A 21,547-nucleotide genomic window follows, 5' to 3' on the forward strand; every position below is an offset into this window, starting at 1 on the left:
TTGCTGTTGCAACAGGGTCCTTCCCCTCACACAAGAGATCAAGGAACCCAGAACAAAAGAGAACCTCCACTTTTATCAGTTTTCTCATCCCCAAGAAACAACCCCAAAATACATCATTCCTACATCACCGCTAAGTAATCAATACCTCAGGTATCAATACCTCAGGTAGAATCTGAGCACCTTTGACACCTCTCCTAGTCCTCCTCTCACCCCTCCCAGGTGAGAATTCCTAAACACAAAGAGAAATTAACAGTTTCCTAAAAGTTGATCACTATCTTTTGTTCGGAGGAGTCTTCTTGTGAATGAGATGGCTATAACCTTAAAATTTACAACAATATATCAAACTATTGGTTTGAGCAGCATGAGCCAGCTCTTTCTTATACTGGGAGCTTTGGAAAGAATTCCCACTATGTTAACTTTGGTGGCTCAGTCATTAACTATTATTTGGAATCTGGTCCTTATCTTGCAACATGAATCTTGTGTACATATTGAAACAAAGGACAATGGATTCGATCCTGAGAGTTGCTAATTGAAGACGGTTCACAGAGGGGGACTATCTCATCCTCATATTCCCCCCACCCAAGAAAGACTCTCTGGAGAGTTGGGATCATCTTGAACAGTGTGGGTAGTGCACAGGGAGTTTTTGGAGAAGGAAGAGAATTGCCCTAAGTCAGATGCAGGCACCTGGTGCAAAACAGAGCTCCATTCACACAAAGCTGCTTCTGATTCAGAGCGATTCTCTCTTCCCACTTCAGCCCTCTTTACTGCAGCCTTCACTGTTCAGGAGGGTTTTTGAGCCTCCACTAGGGAGACACAGAGCTACAATTCTCAGTTTCTTTTCTTTTCTCATTTTCCCAATCTTAAGTTCAGTTTGCCAAATTTCCACACCAGCCTCCATTTTTTTAAAAAATTAAACATCGTCATGAAAATTCACTAGCATTTTAGTGAGCATTCTTCCTGATACACACACTTTACAAGCAATTCCCTTAACATAACATATTTTTGTAAGTTATTTTCACTAATATATATCTTTTAATGCACACTGTCTCCTGATATATGGGTTTGTACATGCAGGTGAAAGGGACACAGGTGGTGCTGTGGTTCAGGGCTTGCCGATCAGAAGGTTGGTGGTTCGAATCCCCACGACGGGGTGAGCTCCCATTGTTCGGTCCCTGCTCCTGCCAACCTAGGAGTTCGAAAGCATGTCAAAGTGCAAGTAGATAAATAGGTACCGCTCTGGCGGGAAGGTAAACAGCATTTCTGTGCGCTGCTCTGGTTCGCCAGAAGCGGCTTAGTCATGCTGGCCACGTGATCTGAAAGCTGTCTGCGGACAAACACCGCCTCCCTCGGCATATAGAGCTAGATGTGTGTGCAACCCCATAGTCATCTGCGACTGGACCTAATGGTCAGGAGTACCTTTACCTTTACATGCAGCTGAAGAACTGCATTGCCACAGCCACAGCTCTGAGCCCAACAAAGGACAATCTTTTCTCCAAATGAGCCATGGCACTATGGGTTCTCCAGAATTTCTCAGCTGCCTTTGCTTCATGGGAATGCTGGTGAAGCCCAAGATGCTTTGAGCATATTAGCTTCATCATCACATATCTGATCGACATGAAGATAAGTTTGATAAGGTCACTGAGATGAACATTCTGATACCCAGGCAGGTACAAATGGGAGTTCTCATAAAACTGTTATGAGTACAAGAATTATCTCCATCTCTGAACACCAGGCAGGAACATTCTAGTGGCTGTTCTATTAGCATTTCATTCAGAATTTTTCAGCTTCTGTTTCATCCACACACTTTCCATTCAGCTGCACGCAGCCTTTCTTCATCCCTCATTGATGGTTGTTTAACATTCCTGTGGTAACCACAGGAATCACTTTTTTAAAAAACAAAAACTTACACTAGTAAAAAGGCAATAAAAGGGATGCATCACCAGGAACTGAGCTGTCCAAAACAACAGGAGTGAATTGTTACAGTAGAGAAACATGTTCTAAGATTTCATGGAGTTCACCCTAGAGCTCTATAGGCATGTAAGAATGGAATGGCTGAACTACTAAACATATGAGTTTTCTCACTGGCAGCGTATTTAGTGGAAGAAGTTACACACACACACACACACACACACACACACACACACACACACACACACAATATTTGGGTATTCGAAGAAAACACAGTTCTGGCAACACCATGTGCCATGAGGATTTTCAGACAACTCCCATCAGCCACAGGCAGCACAACCAATGATCAGCGATGGTGAGACTTGAAGTACAAAACATCTGGAGGGCATAAGGCTGCCCTAGGCCTTACCACTGAGCAAGATGAATAACCTAGTAACTAAAAGCACCTTTAAAAAGGCACATTCTAAACTGGATAAACAGCGGCAAATGAGGCTCAGTGTAAATAAGTGTAAAGCACTGCAAATTCTGGAGGAAAAAAATCCTACCTCCACCTATACACCAATGAGACTGAAGAAGTGATAAATCAGGGGAAAGATCTTGGGGTGGTATGTAAATTTATTGTGCAGTGGCAATTCTATGCTAGGTACTATTTGGAAAGGGATTGAAAATGAAACAGCTGTTATTTTAACATCACTATACAAATCTATGCTGGAATCCCTTTTGGAAAACCCTGTGCAGTTCTTGTTGCTCCATCCTCACAAAGATATTATACAATAGGAAAAGGTGCAAAAAGAAACAAGAAACATAGTAGTCAGAGGATTACAGCACCTTTCCTGTGAGGAATTGCTGAAAGCATTTGTGGCAGTTCTTCCTATGCACTCTATAGACCAGAGGCTCAGCATATTTACCCAGAGTCAGTAAATCCTATCAGCTGTACTGGATCTTGCTTTTCTTGGGATCTCAATAGCCCTGATGGTGTTTATCTCTCCCACCCCATGGCTTCTTCTGAATTTAGAAAATGCCAGGGAGAAGTCTTGGACATACTGGTAGTTCTTGGGACAGCTTTCCCACAAGGGATTTCAAATGCACAGGCCCTGGACCTGGAGTTGTACCCAACTGCTCACTTGCTTGCTCTGTCTTTTTCCAGAGGAAGTCCTTGACCAGCAGCTCACTGTTTAGAATGTTGATTGTTCTGTTCTCTAATGCTGCTCCTGAGTGGCTTCTGCAATTCTCACAAGACCTGGACATTCCATACAGGCACACAGATATAATGTAAAGAACTAACTTTGCACAAATATCCTCCAGCATGAGGCTCAATTTTCCCCCCCCCCACCCGATGATAACTGACTTGGAGCTCAGAATGAGGCCCTTTGGATCCAGGTAAGGTCTTTCCCTACCCCGTAATGCTTAGGCAATGGATGGTGCTGCAATGCAGACCATACATGAGATAAACTGGTGTACTTTTACTACCCAGCACTTTTGATAAGGTCAATGGTCATTTTACGAAGCATAAAACATCATAGGGATAACGAGAATTACATCCAGAACCTCTCCTAGAATCAAAGCAAGATCAGCACAGCAGAAGAAAGGAAATATTTTCATTAACTTTATCAGGATCTCAAAAAGCTTCCTAGCCAAAGTAACTTTCCAGTGGTTAACATTATCCAGAAGCTCACACACAGGCCAAAGTTATATTGAGAAACGACTGTCCTGGCCTACAAAGCACAAACTGTTCTTGGAATATCTCCTCCAGCTGTTTGTTTTTACTTTATACACTGAACACAAATATCCATTTTCCACATTCTTCTAACCCTTTCATTCTTTCCTAGAGTTCATTGTACCACCCGCCACTGCCCTCCAAAAGGAATCAGAATGAACTTGTCTGAAGGACTCAGACATTGTGTAGGCAGCAACAAAATGATGGCATCCCATCTAGTGAACTCATCCTTTCCAAGGTCACCCAACACCTCATCATCATAGTATCTCTGCCACGCCCTCCATTCTACTTCTCCATTACTCCACCAGTGCCTTGAAACTAGTTCATATGTTTCTAGTAAAACAAGCTGATGTCAAAGGTGGAGGCCACAGAACTGTGAGCAAGACTCTTTGGAAGCCTCACTTACAACAAGTGACTGGAGGTCTTATTACATCTGCTCCCTATCATTAGCCCCTGAAAGTGCTGCTGTGTGCCAAATGGAGCACGAACTCCAGGAGCGTCCACTGTGCACAGGAAATAATACAAAATGTGATGATTTTCATACAGTCCTGCAAAAATCCTTACAAGTAAAATGGTATGCTTTGGTAACAGGTCTGAATAGTTTTTAAGTAGACTTATGAGAGGTCATGGGTGGAATGGGAAGGGATGGGGTGCAATGAAGACCTGAATTCACCTGCCAGGTTTCAAGAATCAAGGAGCCATAATTTAACACTAAAGAGCATGCTCTGTCTGCAAAAGGTTCCAGATCTAATCTTTGGCATCTTCCACTAAAAGTATATCATGGAACAGGACTAAGGAGAAATTTTCTTGAGACCCTGGAGAACCACTCATAAGTGAACAGTGTTGGGTTATATGGCTGAACAATCTGGCACTTTTTACTTGCATGATTTTAATTGGTTCTTATGATAACCATGGGGCATATTTTGGCAGTCAATACATTCTTATTTCTCGAGGTTACTGCTTCAGCTGCTGCTCATGCATGCACATTTCAGCCCCTTCCATTCTTAGAGGCCAGTAAATACCAAAGAAAACAATTTTAGCACACTTTAGAAAAGATTTTTTTTTAAAAAAATTCAGGGTTGTGTTTAAAAGAAGGCTGAAATATGCAAAGTCTGAAAGCAATAGATGACCTGTGTTGACAAACATTTCTGCACAACCATCCATTCAGAGTAGACCTAGATGCTGCAAAGAAAACTTTGTTTCCCATGTTTCTGTCAGGGGGCCAGGGGTGTACTTGCGGTGATGGATTGGCAGGTGGAAGCAAGAGGGGCTCCCCCGGAAATGCCCCCCCCAAAGCCATTTTTCATTGCTTCCCCCTAGCTAGGTACTGAAAGTATTGTTGTGAGTTTTAGGGTGGAGGTAGGCTGAATGCCTAGGCTCCTTTCTAATTCTTGGAATTGCCACACTAGCTTTCTGGTGAAGTGATAGCCTAGGTGACGGGCCATTGTTGTTGTTGTTTAGTCGTTTAGTCGTGTCCGACTCTTCGGACCCCATGGATCATAGCACGCCAGGCACTCCTGTCTTGCACTGCCTCCCGCAGTTTGGTCAAACTCATGTTCGTAGCTTCGAGAACACTGTCCAACCATCTTGTCCTCTGTCGTCCCCTTCTCCTAGTGCCCTCAATCTTTCCCAACATCAGGGTCTTTTCCAAGGATTCTTCTCTTCTCATGAGGTGGCCAAAGTATTGGAGCCTCAGCTTCACGATCTGTCCTTCCAGGGAGCACTCAGGGCTGATTTCCTTAAGAATGGATAGGTTTGATCTTCTTGCAGTCCATGGGACTCTCAAGAGTCTCCTCCAGCACCATAATTCAAAAGCATCAATTCTTCGGCGATCAGCCTTCTTTATGGTCCAGCTCTCACTTCCATACATCACTACTGGGAAAACCATAGCTTTAACTATACGGACCTTTGTCGGCAAAGTGATGTCTCTGCTTTTTAAGATGCTGTCTAGGTTTGTCATTGCTTTTCTCCCAAGAAGCAGGCGTCTTTTAATTTCGTGACTGCTGTCACCATCTGCAGTGATCAAGGAGCCCAAGAAAGTAAAATCTCTCACTGCCTCCATTTCTTCCCCTTCTATTTGCCAGGAGGTGATGGGACCAGTGGCCATGATCTTGGTTTTTTTGATGTTGAGCTTCAGACCATATTTTGCGCTCTCCTCTTTCACCCTCATTAAAAGGTTCTTTAATTCCTCCTCGCTTTCTGCCATCAAGGTTGTGTCATCTGCATATCTGAGGTTGTTGATATTTCTTCCGGCAATCTTAATTCCGGCTTGGGATTCATCTAGTCCAGCCTTTCGCATGATGAATTCTGCATATAAGTTAAATAAGCAGGGAGACAATATACAACCTTGTCGTACTCCTTTCCCAATTTTGAACCAATCAGTTGTTCCATATCCAGTTCTAACTGTAGCTTCTTGTCCCACATAGAGATTTCTCAGGAGACAGATGAGGTGATCAGGCACACCCATTTCTTTAAGAACTTGCCATAGTTTGCTGTGGTCGACACAGTCAAAGGCTTTTGCATAGTCAATGAAGCAGAAGTAGACGTTTTTCTGGAACTCTCTAGCTTTCTCCATAATCCAGCGCATGTTTGCTATTTGGTCTCTGGTTCCTCTGCCCTTTCGAAATCCAGCTTGCACTTCTGGGAGTTCTCGGTCCACATACTGCCTAAGCCTGCCTTGTAGAATTTTAAGCATAACCTTGCTAGCGTGTGAAATGAGCGCAATTGTGCGGTAGTTGGAGCATTCTTTGGCACTGCCCTTCTTTGGAATTGGGATGTAGACTGATCTTCTCCAATCCTCTGGCCATTGCTGAGTTTTCCAAACTTGCTGGCATATTGGGTGTAGCACCTTAACAGCATCATCTTTTAAAATTTTAAATAGTTCAGCTGGAATATCATCACTTCCACTGGCCTTGTTATTAGCAATGCTTTCTAAGGCCCATTTGACTTCACTCTCCAAGATGTCTGGCTCAAGGTCAGCAACCACACTACCTGGGGTGTATGAGACCTCCATATCTTTCTGGTATAATTCCTCTGTGTATTCTTGCCACCTCTTCTTGATGTCTTCTGCTTCTGTTAGGTCCTTACCACTTTTGTCCTTGATTATGGTAATCTTTGTACGAAATGTTCCTTTCATATCTCCAATTTTCTTGAACAGATCTCTGGTTTTCCCCATTCTATTGTTTTCCTCTATTTCTTTGCATTGCTCATTTAAGAAGACCCTCTTGTCTCTCCTTGCTGTTTTTTGGAAATCTGCATTCAGTTTCCTGTATCTTTCCCTATCTCCCTTGCATTTTGCTTGCCTCCTCTCCTCCGCTATTTGTAAGGCCTCGTTGGATAGCCATTTTGCTTTCTTGCATTTCCTTTTCCTTGGGATGGTTTTCGTTGCTGCCTCCTGTATAATGTTACGAGCCTCCATCCATAGTTCTTCAGGCACTCTGTCCACCAAATCTAAATCCTTAAACCTGTTCCTCACTTCCACTGTGTATTCATAAGGGATTTGATTCAGATTGTATCTTACTGGCCCAGTGGTTTTTCCTACTTTCTTCAGTTTAAGCTGGAATTTTGCTATAAGAAGCCGATGATCTGAGTTACAGTCAGCTCCAGGTCTTGTTTTTGCTGACTGTATAGAGCTTCTCCATCTTTGGCTGCAGAGAATATAATCAATCTGATTTCGATGCTGCCCATTTGGTGATATCCATGTGTAGAGTCGTCTCTTGTGTTGTTGGAAGAGAGTGTTTGTGATGACCAGCTTGTTCTCTTGACAGAACTCTATTAGCCTTTGCCCTGCTTCATTTTGAACTCCAAGGCCAAACTTGCCAGTTGTTCCTTTTATCTCTTGATTCCCTACTTTAGCATTCCAATCCCCTGTAATGAGAAGAACATCCTTCTTTGGTGTCATTTCTAGAAGTTGTTGTAGGTCTTCATAGAATTGGTCAATTTCACTTTCTTCAGCACCGGTAGTTGGTGCATAAACTTGGATTACTGTGATGTTAAAAGGTCTGCCTTGGATTCGTATCGAGATCATTCTGTCATTTTTGAGATTGCATCCCATTACAGCTTTTGCCACTCTTTTGTTGACTATGAGGGCCACTCCATTTCTGCTACAGGATTCTTGCCCACAGTAGTAGATATGATAGTCACCCGAACTGAATTCGCCCATTCCCTTCCATTTTAGTTCACTGATGCCCAGGATGTCGATATTTATTCTTGTCATCTCATTTTTGACCACATCCAGCTTACCTCCACTCATGGTTCTTACATTCCAGGTTCCTATGCAATATTTTTCTTTACAGCATCGGACTTTCCTTTCGCTTCCAGGCATATCCGCAACTGAGTGTCCTTTCGGCTTTGGCCCAGCCGCTTCATCAGCTCTGAATCTACTTGTACTTGTCCTCCGCTCTTCCTCAGTAGCATGTTGGATGCCTTCCGACCTGAGGGGCTCATCTTCCAGCGTCATAACTTTTATATGCCTGTTGTCTTTGTCCATGGAGTTTTCTTGGCAGGGATACTGGAGTGGCTTGCCAGTTCCTTCTCCAGGTGGATCACGTTTAGTCAAAACTCTCCACTATGACCTGTCCATCTTGGGTGGCCCTGCATGGCATAGCTCATAGCTTCTCTGAGTTATTCAAGCCCCTTCGCCACGACAAAGCATTGATCCATGAAGGGGTTACGACAAGGCATTGATCCATGACGGGCCATTAAAGGGAACAAAGGAAGGGGCTTTGTGTGAGATGGTAAATGGGCAGGGACCTCTTCCTCAATTTGCAGGCAGTTAGAAGAACAAAGTGATGTGAGCTAGAAGCAAAAAGAAAAGTGAGAGGCTAAGAAGCCAGACAGTCTGACTGATGTTTGATTTCTGTTTGAATCCAGGCTGCAGCTATGGAGGAAGCAAGGCCCTCTTCAGGTGTAATGCTGGGAACTCCTCCACTCTAGGCTCAGGTTGAAAATATGTGTAAATTAACCATATATCATTCCAAAGGAAACACAAGTGCCTGAAACCTCTGGAATCTTGCACTAGGAGACTGGGGTAGCGTGCAACAGTATATTGAAAGTACTGTAATCCCAGTAGAGGGACCTGAGGAACATTTGCAGTGGAGAATGTTAGAGTTCTGTTAAAACAAAAGGAGGCTACAGCAGGAGCTCATTGATTATTTTACTGAAAAATTATGAATTACTGGGATACCCTTACAGCTGTTTAGGGTTCCTTCCCTTTTCAATAAACATAACTGCTGAAGAAAAGGAGCTCCCAGTGTCTAATTCCCATATGTCTATACATATGAAGATACCAGTGGTTTGAGACTTGACTCAACAGGCTACCCTCCTCCAGCTACTGTACTGAGCATTCATTCTAATTTGGTGGCAGGGATGATAGACAACAGCACATCAAGTTAATGCTATCCCACACTTTCCCTTTCCTCATCTCAAAGAGTCCAGTTTGGGGGGGGGGGTGCTGCACAACCTGAATTTGTTGTTATGTAATTGGATCCCACCCAAAAACAATGGCAGTATTGAAGTTCCCTCTGCCCCAGATAAAATTGAAACATGGATATACTGGGCACCTCACAAACGGAGCCCTACTGGATAGAATCCGGAAGGGACCTACAATCTTCCATATTTTCTTATTGGTTTCCACTCTTACAAATGGAGCATTTTAGAGCCAGTTATTTGTCTAAACTCTTGCCTGTTCCATTAAGATCTGCCTTTATTGAGATGCATTTCCGAGCAATGCCCTTAGTTGTGCTGGATGGGCATAATAACAAGATTCCATACACAGATAATCTGTATATGGGGACAACGGCAAGAAGACTTTTTTATTATTCGTTACATTGCCCATTATACACATAATCTAGGAGACACTTTCTAAATCCTGTTTGTTCAAGAAACAGTCTCTCCTTGCTTAGGAGGGTTTTGTGGCTGCTGAGTGACTCAAATGCCTCAGTGACTCATAAAGCGACCCTTTTTGAGCTGGCAGCAAGAAAGACTATGAAAAAGGAATAGCAGTAAATTTTTAAGGAATGTTTGGAGGTATAATTTGAAATATGCTGTATATGGTTCTGGTGGCTCCCCAATTCTCTCACTGCATGGTTCTGTTGGTTTAAGCAGAGAATTTGTTACATATTTTTTATTGATTGTAGGGTTTTGTCATGGTCTTCAACTAGTGGGTGCTGAAATGTTATTAAGTTGCTACCTCATGCTTTCCACAAAGTCTTCCACAACTTATTACCTCAGCTTTTCGAGGTACTGTTGACCATCAAAGTCAAGGGCTACAAGGAATTGCTTTTTCACAAATGTACACTATTAAAGTGCTGGCAATTCCATTCAGACATTGTTAGTCTAATGGGTGTGTGAGCAACTTCCAAATGAAGAACTAAATCACGGTTATATCCTAATAACCAGCCCATTTTGTTTCATCTTAAAAATCCCTTTTCAGTTTCTGCCCCATCCACCCACCTTCCCTATTGGCCAGCAGCCCTCCTTGTTTAAAGCCATTTAAACCATAAGTCAGTGATTCACTTCCTCCTCTTATGTAATTTTCCACTGAATCACTAGAGAAGAATGGACACCACACAGACAACCAAGCCTACAGGGACAAAAATAAGTAGCTAGGCTTGGGAAGTCCCAAACTAGCCACAACCTAGCAGCTTTCCCTCTTCAATCATGAAATGTCTAGGCAGAATGTGGATGGGTCATTCTTTGTGTCATAGTGCATGTGCTTTCAATAGCAGCACTGGGGTTTCTCAAATCACACAGCTCACAAACAATGTGAAATACAAGGTAGCTGTTAAGATTTAATTTGGAACGTGGGACAATGTAGAAAACGGCTTATCTCTCTACATTACACAAGACGACCAACGTGAATTTGTCTCACTTCGCTACTCAGAGAGGGCAAGCCAGTAACCACAACACACAAGTCTAGAAGGCTTCCCAACAGAAGAGGCCTCTTAACACATTCAACTCCTCTGCTACACAAACCCAATGTTCCCCCTTCTCTTCTCACTTGCAATAATAGTAGCTGGGAACTGTTTCTAGTGCACCAGACACTTCTCTCATCACTCTCCCTCTCAGACAGGAGTGGGATAGCCAAAAATACCTACTTTCCTTGGTAGCTGACCTCTTTTATAAATAATATTTGTTTGACTTTGGAAAGGCATCCAATTTCATGTCGTAACAATGATACTCAGTTGTATAAGTTAATAAATACTCCCATTCAACCATCAAAAGTAGTATAGAAATCAATGGCAATGTCTTGGAATTATTCAGACCTTTTTTTCTAGAATTGTCAACTGTGCCAGCCTGAGTATCATACAAATCCCTTTAAAAACTTCCATAGCAGCAAAAAAAGAAAAGAAAAAACACAGCTCTTCTGCCTCCCATCCATTCTTTCATGAGCTTTCCAGCCCATCCTCCTCCTCTGCCTGCCATAGAGCAAAACTAACATTCTACTTACTAGTCTCTTAAAGCGATTAACTCCAAAAAAGAATTTATTAGGTGAAATGGATGAAGCAACATAATTCAAAGCAGCAGTACTCCATAACTAATTTTCAGCTTTGTTACCTTAAACATATGGATGGGCTTGTCTCTCAGAGTTTTTATATTCCTTCTCAAATTAAACAAAGGGAAGATAGAAGGGGAAAGTGCTTCAAAGAAAACATCACTGCCTGCCCACAAAGTATCTGCCATCAGATTATTGTCTTTTTTGTAGATTTGTTTCTCTAAGGCTTTACTGTGGTTACTGCTATGACGATATGGAGCAGAAATAAGTAGTTAACACTGGAAGATCCCAAATTAAGCATTCTGCACACAGCACTCTGTTGTGACTGAGCATGTGATAGCAGCCAACTTCATTCACAGTACAGCAGGGATGTCGTCCCCTGTATGTTGTTGGACTCTAATCCCTTCCAGGCAGCATGGCCAATGGTCACAGGTGATGGGATTTGCGGTCCAACCACATCTAGAAGGCCACAGGTTCCCCAGCTCACGCAGGCTTGGACACCAGCATCCATGCATTCACAATCACTAGATCCACCTCAGAATGGGAAAATGTGCAAAACCCACCACTTTGTAGAAAATTCAACAAGAGAAAATGCAACCTCGTATCGTAGCAGTATTCTAGAACCATTCTTCGCATTACACAGAATAAGGTGGCAGAATTCTAATCTCAGCTGCGCCACTTAAAACTGTGGGAGACCATATTACCACATTAACATTTTCTAGTCTTCACTGATGTAGTAAACTAGCACACCAGGGAAAGGGTTATACTAAACTTTTCATAGGATCATCTACAACATGCAGGGAAACAAAAACAGATCTGCAGTGCTAGAATTCTGGATTGTACCACTTCAATCTACGATCTCATCCTGCATAATGAAGAAAATGGCTCTGACTCAAAATGTCAGTGGACACTATGAAATATAGATGATGGCACTTTCATGGAAGCTGGATTTTCAACCATGGAATTTGCTTCTACAAAAATAGAAATGAGCACAGAATTAAAAGCAGATATCATCTGCATGATTTAGCTTTCTGCCAGTAATTCCCTCCGTGCTTAATACATTCAGGGTTTTTTTGTAGGCTTAAAAACGGGGATAAGAGATAGGGATGGTTTCCTGTATTTTTATCTACTTGGGAGGTGCCAAATAACTTAGCATTTAGCAACTAGCTATACAAATTTCATCAGTATCTAGAGCTCTTTCAAATGTACTCCACAGGGAGGATTGGGTCCCCAGCAACAGCACCGCACAAAACTCACACACACACACCCAAGAGCCACCAGTTGCCCTGTGTATTTGTTGAGATCCTTAGTCTTTGCACACATTAGCAGTTTAAAAATCATCAAGGTTGCTTTTCCCCATTGTGTTTCAAGTCCATTTCCACATTGCTGTACACCACCATAAGGGAGCAAAGATGTCCTCACTTGGCGTGCATTATGTGTTGTTTCCCCACACCAGCAACCCTCCTGAACGCTTCTTCACGAAGCTGTCATCCGCACATGTGTAATGGCTGTCTCAAATGTACACACCTCAGCTTAACTCTGTAGTGAATGTGGCTTATGTTTTCAGATTGTATGGAAGGTAGTTTGAGGGAAAGTCCATCAAACAACAGCATATCTCAAGAAGATGGGTATGAACTGTGGCTCAGCTTCAAACATCAGCAGTGGGAGCACACTGAAGCCAGAGTAAATGGTAATCATACTATGCCTATATGATTTTTTGTTGTTATGCTAACTGGATGGCTGTGGAATTAATAGACCAAAGTGTTGACCCCTCAGATGGCAGGCAGGCAGCTGCCATAGTATGTAAGGAACACCTGTAAGTACAGATGAAAGAGAAATGCAGTTCAGTACAGACAAAAAGCCAAATCTATCAAACCTGCACTTTCCCAAACAATATGTAAACCATATCCGAAATTTGTGATGCAGTTCTCCAATCAATGTTTGGTTGCCCTTCTCTTCCAGCTGTTTAAAAGAGTCAGATTTTCTTTAGTTGTAAAAAAAGATGGACGAGATACTGGGAAAACATTGGAAGATCATGAATGGATGGTGTGTAAGTTAGATGCACACACACCACATGTGTGTGAATGAGGCAGTATGGACGCAGTGTTCTGAGTCAGTACCTGAACAACTGGAGTATATTCAGTGAAATATATTAATTTGTCTTTGGCCTGTAGGCTCTGGATACAGAAAATACGTTTTTAATATGCATGCATAATGCAGCCAAAGATGGTGCAAAACCATATATACTGTCTATGGATTACATGCTGATCTTTCCAGAGAATTCATCATGGGCGTAGGCAGGGGGGGCAGGAGGGGGCAATTGCCCCCCCCCAGAAGCAGGGCCACTGGCCAGCCTGCCCCACTGCCCGCCCGGTGCCGTCTCCCTTCTCCCTGGCTGGCTGTGGGGCGGGCGGCGGGAAAGCACCAGAGCCGCGCAAAGCGTTTGGCTGGCTTTCCCTCCCTCCGCCCCACAGCCAGCAAGGGAGCAGGGAGACGTCCCTTCTAGCCGGCTGGCTGTGGGGCGGGCGGAGGGAAAGCCAGGCAACCGCTTTGCGCGGCTCTGGGGCTTTCCCTCCACCTGCCCCAGCGATTGCAGAGGGGGAGGAGGGGATCGGAGCAGCCCGATTTCGGGCTGATCCTGGCTCCCCCTCGTCCCTTCCGATCGTGGAGGGGGAGGAGGGAGTCGGAGCAGCCCGATTTCGGGCTGATCCTGGCTCCCCCTCGTCCCTTCCTATCGCGGAGGGGGAGGAGGGAGTCGGAGCAGCCCGATTTCGGGCTGATCCTGGCTCCCCCTCGTCCCTTCTGATCGTGGAGGGGGAGGAGGGAGTCGGAGCAGCCCGATTTCGGGCTGATCCTGGCTCCCCCTCGTCCCTTCCTATCGCGGAGGGGGAGGAGGGAGTCGGAGCAGCCCGATTTCGGGCTGATCCTGGCTCCCCCTCGTCCCTTCCTATCGCGGAGGGAGAGGAGGGAGTCGGAGCAGCCCGATTTCGGGCTGATCCTGGCTCCCCCTCATCCCTTCCGATCGTGGAGGGGGAGGAGGGAGTCGGAGCAGCCCGATTTCGGGCTGATCCTGGCTCCCCCTCGTCCCTTCCGATCGCGGAGGGGGAGGAGGGAGTCAGAGCAGCCCGATTTCGGGCTGCTCCGATGTGGCCCCGCCCCCGCCCCTTGGCCCCGCCCCTTGCTCCCCGCCCCTTGCCCCCCCCTGATTTTCATCCGGGCTACGCCCCTGGAATTCATCCAATAAAGAGGCTAGCAAATGATATCTCAAGTTAGTGCTGGCTACTTGTGTGCCTAAGAAGCTTAGATTGGCAAAGTATTTTCAGCTAGGCTACAGATGTTGAGATTTTGAATAGCACAACACCAGGGGCTCAGCTATCATACATTAGTAAAGAAAAACCAGTTTATATGCGTTAGAACACTGTGACACCATATGGCACTGTAGCGTCCCATCTTTCACCAACGTGATTTCCCATAATAAAGTTTACAACGGGTTTCCTGAAACGCTGTTTGGACTTGTCTAGATCCAGCCCAGGTCCCTATACTGTAGTTGCATTTTCAACATAGCAGCAAACTACAGTTTGATTCCATTCAGGTCCAACCTTTATACAGTAGGCCCAAAACTTATGTGGGGGTTACATTCTGGTGGTCTGTGCACAAAGGCAAAATTGTGTAAAGTCAGGAAGACACACACACCCCGAACCGCCCCACACCCATGTGACAATCCCTACCTGTCCAAAGCTGCACATTAAACAAGGAAAACCTTTGGAGTCTCATAGGGCCTTCCTGGGACTCCTGAGACTCATGCAACCTTCCTACAAGTTAGTAAACAAGGTAAAGGGCTTAAAAAGCTCTTTCCGTGCTAGGTTTTCCTGCAACTGAAATAGATTTTAAGCCCTCTGCATTGCTTACCATGTTGGATGGATGGCGGCTAACAGACTGAGGTTGAATCCTGACAAGACAGAAGTACTGTTTTGGGGGGACAGGGGGCGGGTGGGTGTGAGGGACTCCCTGGTCCTGAATGGGATAACTGTGCCCTTGAAGGACCAGGTGCGCAGCCTGGGAGTCATTTTGGACTCACAGCTGTCCATGGAGGCACAGGTTAATTCTGTGTCCAGCGCGGCTGTCTACCAGCTCCATCTGGTACGCAGGCTGAGACCCTACCTGCCCGCAGACTGTCTCGCCAGAGTGGTGCATGCTCTAGTTATCTCCCGCTTGGACTACTGCAATGCGCTCTACGTGGGGCTACCTTTGAAGGTGACCCGGAAACTGCAATTAATCCAGAATGCAGCAGCTAGACTGGTGACTGGGAGCGGCCGCTGAGACCACATAACACTGGTCCTAAGAGACCTACATTGGCTCCCAGTACATTTCCAATTCAAAGTGTTGGTGCTGACCTTTAAAGCCCTAAATGGCCTCGGTCCGGTATACCTGAAGGAGCGTCTCCACCCCCATTGTTCAGCCCGGACACTGAGATCCAGCGCCGAGGGCCTTCTGGTGGTTCCCTCACTGCAAGAAGCAAAGCTACAGGGAACCAGGGAGAGGGCCTTCTTAGTAGTGGCGCCCGCCCTGTGGAACGCCCTTCCATCGGAGGTCAAGGAGATAAAAAACTATCTGACATTTAGAAAACACCTAAAGGCAGCCGTGTTTAGGGAAGTTTTTAATCTGTGATATTTTAATATATTTTGTTACTTGTTGGAAGCTGCCCAGAGTAGTGTGGGAAACCCAGCCAGATGGGTGGGGTATAAATAAAATAATAATAATAATAATAATAATAATAATAATAATAATAATAATAATGTTCTGGGAAAGTCATGTGAGGGCCCTGGGACACTCCACAGCTTTCCCAGAGCCCCGTAAGCAAGGTGGAGGGCTTTAAAACTATTTCTATGGCAGAAAAGAGTTATGTGACCACATAACATGCCAGGCAAAAACATTCCTCTTCTCTCAGGCTTTTGGCTAATTAAACAATATCTGGCCTTTTAAACGGGGGTGGGGGATATTGTTTGTTACTATGCTATGTATTTTCATGTTTTTTATATTTCAAACCACACTGTGACCCTCAGCTGAAGGGTGGTATGGAAAATTTAATAATAATAATAATAATAATAATAATAATAATAATAATAATAATAATAATACAAAACCCAAAACCCAGCACAAAAGAGCTTTTAAAACTCTATACTGTACCTTGCTTTCTGGGCTCTGGAGACTCTCGTGAAATCTCACATGGCCCCTTCTTTTTGTTTCTCCCGCTCTCTTACCTTCTTTCTATTTGTTTGTTTGTTCGCTTGCTTGCTTGCAGTATTTATTTATTTTTCAATAAAGTACGCGAGTGGCGATCATGTAAGTAAATAAGTTTTGGGCCTACTGCAGTGTGCCAAAACTGAAACTCAACTATTTTTATGCATTCATACATACATATATAGCTAGTCAGAAAAGTAACCTTCTTTCCTCTTTTAACAATAGAAAGAGCACAAGGGAGGCTTCCCTGAATAACAAAATAACAAAACAAAACAAAACAGAAAACAGATTTTGATCCTTGGCATAACCGGGAAGGAACTTTTTTGCATGTGAAAGACAAGAACACTGGTAATTCTCCAGAGAATCCGAAACATTCTATGGCATTAGAGCAACTGCAAGCATGCTAATTTAAAATGACAATCACCAGGGGAGAATTTCTTAAAGTGGGGGTGGCCTTTGGATATGTTCTACTCTAATTAGGTTCCCCCTTATTTCCTCTAATGTGCTATTGACCCCTTTCCTGCTTTGTGAACCCATTAGGGCTGTTCTGCTAAGTTACATTGTGTTCTCTCCACAAACCTTTGGCATTGCAAGAATACAGGGAGTAAGCCTCCTGGTGCTTCTGCCCAACTACATCCTCCCAGTTGCTCATTAGCAAAGGGATTAGAGACAATGTCTGAGCAGTATCTCATCTCTGTCCTTGTTCACTTTATAGGCCATTTTTACGGGGGAGTCTGAAAAGCATTTTTGAGCCCCTTCCTGTATTCACATAGCATGGTCACTCTGGAGAATGCATAAGGTTTTAATAAGGTAAAGGTAAAGGGACCCCTGACCATTAGGTCCAGTCGTGACCGACTCTGGGATTGCAGTGCTCATCTCACGTTATTGGCCGAGGGAGCCGGCGTACAGCTTCCGGGTCATGTGGCCAGCATGACAAAGCCGCTTCTGGCAAACCAAAGCAGCACACGGAAACGCTGTTTACCTTCCCACTGTAGCGGTACCTATTTATCTACTTGCACTTTGACGTGCTTTCGAACTGCTAGGTAGGCAGGAGCTGGGACTGAGCAACAGGAACTCACCCCATCGTGGGGATTTGAACCGCCGACCTTCTGATCTGCAAGTCCCAGGCTCTGTGGTTTAACCCACAGCGCCACCAGGAACCAAATTCAGCAGGCAATTGTCTGGTGCCATTTTTTAACTTTGAAGGAGGTGGTGAAGTAGTGTTGATCTCTTTCTCATGGCTTAAAGGCCATGGCTGGGTCAGGAACATTTGGAAAAAAGCAGACCTGGTCCCACTCCATGCTCTGCCCATGGCAGTGGCCTCAGTGATGGATGGAGAAGGATGGAAGAAGAACTCTCTCTTCACTCTCATCACTTCAGCCTCCATCTTCAATGCTTAGTAGCAGGGTGGATCAAGGTCAGGATCACTTCTTTGCTTGGGAAATTACTTCCATTCTTCATCTCTTCTTTCCCTGCCCTTTGCTTCCAATAAAATAAGACTGATAATGTATACATGTGCAACAGCAAAATCCATTTCTTTTAAAATGTATGAATATGGTTTATTATGGATAGCATTTTCTTTTACATATTGTGCAATAGAACAGTAGCTGGGCAACCAGTTTAATTTAACCAGTGCTGTTGACTCTTACCTACAAAGACTCTTATCATACCATTCCTATCTCATACCATACCTCTGAACCTTCCTTCAGAGGTTGTCGGACTACATCTCCCATAATCCCTTAACAGTGCCCATGCCGGCTAGGGATTATGGGGAACGAGGTCCTAAAACATCAGCATTGGGGAAGGCTGAACAGAATGATTGACAGCAGTCATTCTATTAGAAACAAATGTTGCATATTACATTGGAAAAATCACTATTGTGTAAGATAACATTTGGCTGCAAACAAAGCTGAGACCTTGAATTTGGTTGCCCCAGAAATCATATGGCTGTTCCAAAACAAGAAGTTTCCAGGCTGAAACATGGATTTGATATATATTCTCTCATACCATATATAAGCTGTATCTACATCCTACCAGGCACACACTTTCTAACATTTGTGTTTAAGGAAAGGTATAAAATATCAGTTTGTCTTACTGACACAAAATCTGTTCCTTCTCCCCCAGGAGATGATTTGTGAAGCGCATACAAATCCCTCTCCCCACTAAGTAAACTTTTCAAAAAGAATTATGTTTAAGAATAGTATCCAGAACAACTCTTTCAAAATACAGTACTGATGCTGCGTGCACTGTGATTTAGAAATAGTATTTTCATGCGGGAACAAAAGACATTAACACTTTTCTTGGAGAGTTCTCGTATTTTAAGTTTCCAGAAGTGCTTGCCAAAGGTATTTGAAACTCTGTCAAAAGATGGACTGAGAGTTAGGAGTTTCTCATTGTTCTAAGTAGAACTGCTATTTATATAATTTAACTTTGACTGGCATTAGTGTTGTTGTTGTTTTGTTTGTTTTTTGCTCACTTTAGAAAAAGGAAAGGAAAAAGGAAAAACAACAACAGAGAGTATCATACGATATCCACTCTCTGATGGTTGTGAGGACCAAAGAACGTCTTGGCTGCTTTATCAAAATTGTGTATTGCTGAAATAAGAGGCAAGAAAGTGGATAATGAACACTATTCTATATCAGAAAGAAAACATGCATGGGCATAATCATGTTGACTGAACAGTTGCTTCTGGGAAAAACATTAGTGTGCACCAATGCAAATTTGGTTTCCATTCATATCGGTATTCCCAGTAAGCTCCAAAACTAAGGAAATCTCTTTTGATTGTCAATAGCATTAGTTATTTGGTGTGAAATCTTCATAAACATATGAAGGGCTCATTTTAGTGGTTGTTGTTGTGGTGGTGGTGGTTGTTTAAAACCTAAAGTTTAAGATAATGTAATAATGATAATGTATCTGAAGAAGTGTGCATGCACACGAAAGCTCATACCAAAATAAAAACTTAGTTGGTCTTTAAGGTGCTACTGAAGGAATTTTTTTTATTTAACTACAGACATTGTCACTTTAAATTTACAGGGCACCAGGATACATTTACAGTGGAGAGGCAATGCAAATGTTCATAGCAGCAGCAAATCATGTATTATTGGGTTATTAAAACTACCTACCAAAGACTTTTAAAAGCAAGGCACAGTGTGAAAATGAAGTTAATCTATCAGCTGCAGCATTAGAAACTGGTTGGGTCCCAACTTTCTCAAAAATGCTCAACAGAAAGTTAGCTGCCATCTCTCCTTGGCATTTGCAAAGGGGTTCTATTCTCCAGCTGGTGCCAGTTATCAACAGAAGCACAGTTAAGGGTTCATCGCATCAGAAGGAATAACCAACAGACAAACCTAGTAGCACCAGTGCAAGATTTTGGGAGTGCCAATTACATGGACTCTGATGAGTGAAGTTTCTCTCTTAAACATGTGAGTTGCTTAAGCTAACAGGTGAAGTTTTCCAACAAAGCAGAGAGACAGCAAATGGGCACTCACTGCTTCTTAGATGCCAGGATGTTCAGTTGAAAACCTCTCTGGAACAGATGAAGAAGATCTTTCCAGAGGCCACAATAGGACCAAAAACTCAGCATAAAGATGAAAGCAAAAGCTTCTGCAACATATTGGAGAGATACACTTGGGAAGTGTTATGTACTGAGCTGAATCCTAGAACAATAGGATTCAGAATCAGCGGGAGCTACCCAATCCAACTCCAGGTGGAAGTGAATCCGCAACCTGATTGGCCTGCTGGAGCAGCCAATCAGGCGGCTGGCAGAAGTGAATCTGCTACCTGATTGGCCTGTAGGAGCAGCCAATCAGGCTGCAGGCAGAAGTCAATCCACAATATAATTGGCCCACAGGTGTAGCCCTGAAGTAGCCAATCACGCAAGGCCCATTGTGTAAATAATGTATATAAGCAGATGGTTTTGGGAAAAGAGCCATTCGTCTTCTCTTCTCCTCCTTGATGACTATGAGCTGAATAAAGAGCATGAAATTCACTCTTGACTCCGAGTATATTTCACTGGCGACGAAGGTGGGATCCTGCTGAGCTGACCGCCACCACGCACTGCACCGCAGCACCGCCACCTGGTGCACCGCTGCATCGCACCGTGCATCCAGGCTTCAGCTCCAGGACCCAAGGAACCCAGAATGGCAACCGACAGCAGCTTCTCGCCATTCAAACCAGCATCAGGAGACTGGGAAGGGTACGCCGCCCGTTTCAACTTCCTCCTGCAAGCGAAAGAAGTCACCAACGATGCCATGAAGAGGGCGACATTCTTCAGCGTCTGTGGAGAGGAGACGTTTGAAATCGCCCGGGCTCTCCTTGCACCTAGAGATGTCGCTACCGTCTCTTACAAAACAATAATGGAACGGCTGAAGGAGCACTTCTCACCACAGCCCTCGGTGGTAGCTTGCCGAAATGCCTTCTACGCAAAGCGGCAAGCCCCGGGGGAAACCATAACTGGGTTTGTGACCTCCCTCCGCCAAGCCGCCCGGTTATGCAACTTCTCAGAATTGGAGAACATGCTTCGTGACCGCCTCGTCGGTGGCCTGAGGGACGAGATGTTGCAACGACGCCTCTACACCAAAAAAGACCTCACGTTCCAGATTGCTCTGGAGGAAGCCCTGGCAACCGAAGCCGCCGAGAGGTCAACGCAAGAGGCACGACCGGCCCCGCCATCCCAACCGAGGGTCTACCACGAAGACCTCACCGACGAATCAGAATCTGACAGGGAGGAAGTACACCGAGTACAGCGGCGCACTCAAGCAGCACACACACCACAGCAGCCTCGACGAGAAGGAGGGAACTGTGCAAGCTGCGGGGAGAACCACGAGAGGAGGACCTGTCGTTTCCGCAACGCAGAGTGCAGGCAGTGCAGAAAATTGGGACACATCGCCCGGGTGTGTCGGGCTCGACTCACCCGTCGACAAGCATCAGATGACCGACCCAGGAGCCCCAGGTCACACGGCACCATGCACCAAGGCAACTCGACGGAGATCACGGACTACCAGGTATTCCAGTTGCCCCATCCCAGCACAGAGAAAATTTATATAGAGGTACAGATAGAGGGAGCCCCATGCCGCATGGAGCTGGACACGGGTTCAACTCTATCCATAATCTCGGCCCGAACATTAAGGGAACTGTGCCCTAATGGGGGTCCCAAACTAAGGCCGGCCCCATTCACCCTCCGGGAC

The 21,547-nt window shown here is 44.5% G+C and overlaps 2 protein-coding genes across 3 annotated transcripts in view; both read right to left on the reverse strand.

Annotated features, from left to right (window-relative positions):
* The window catches only part of ABCD4 (ATP binding cassette subfamily D member 4), a 352,667-nt gene extending 344,659 nt beyond the window's left edge, over window positions 1–8,008 (reverse strand). Inside the window, exon 1 of one of the 2 annotated variants that reach the window (XR_015950562.1) lies at window positions 5,532–8,008. Coding sequence is in view for 1 of the 2 variants with exons in the window: in XM_088672153.1 (XP_088528279.1) it covers window positions 5,532–6,800 (1,269 nt within the window). In the remaining variant the exon portion in view is untranslated. The remainder of the gene's footprint in view (window positions 1–5,531) is intronic. The other variant, XM_088672153.1, reaches the window with a different exon arrangement.
* The window catches only part of LTBP2 (latent transforming growth factor beta binding protein 2), a 137,836-nt gene that overhangs the window by 81,431 nt on the left and 34,858 nt on the right, over window positions 1–21,547 (reverse strand). The gene's annotated exons all lie outside the window — the stretch shown is intronic.

This window comes from Zootoca vivipara, chromosome 1, assembly GCF_965207765.1.
Source record: "Zootoca vivipara chromosome 1, rZooViv2.hap1.1, whole genome shotgun sequence".
NCBI lineage: Eukaryota > Metazoa > Chordata > Lepidosauria > Squamata > Lacertidae > Zootoca > Zootoca vivipara.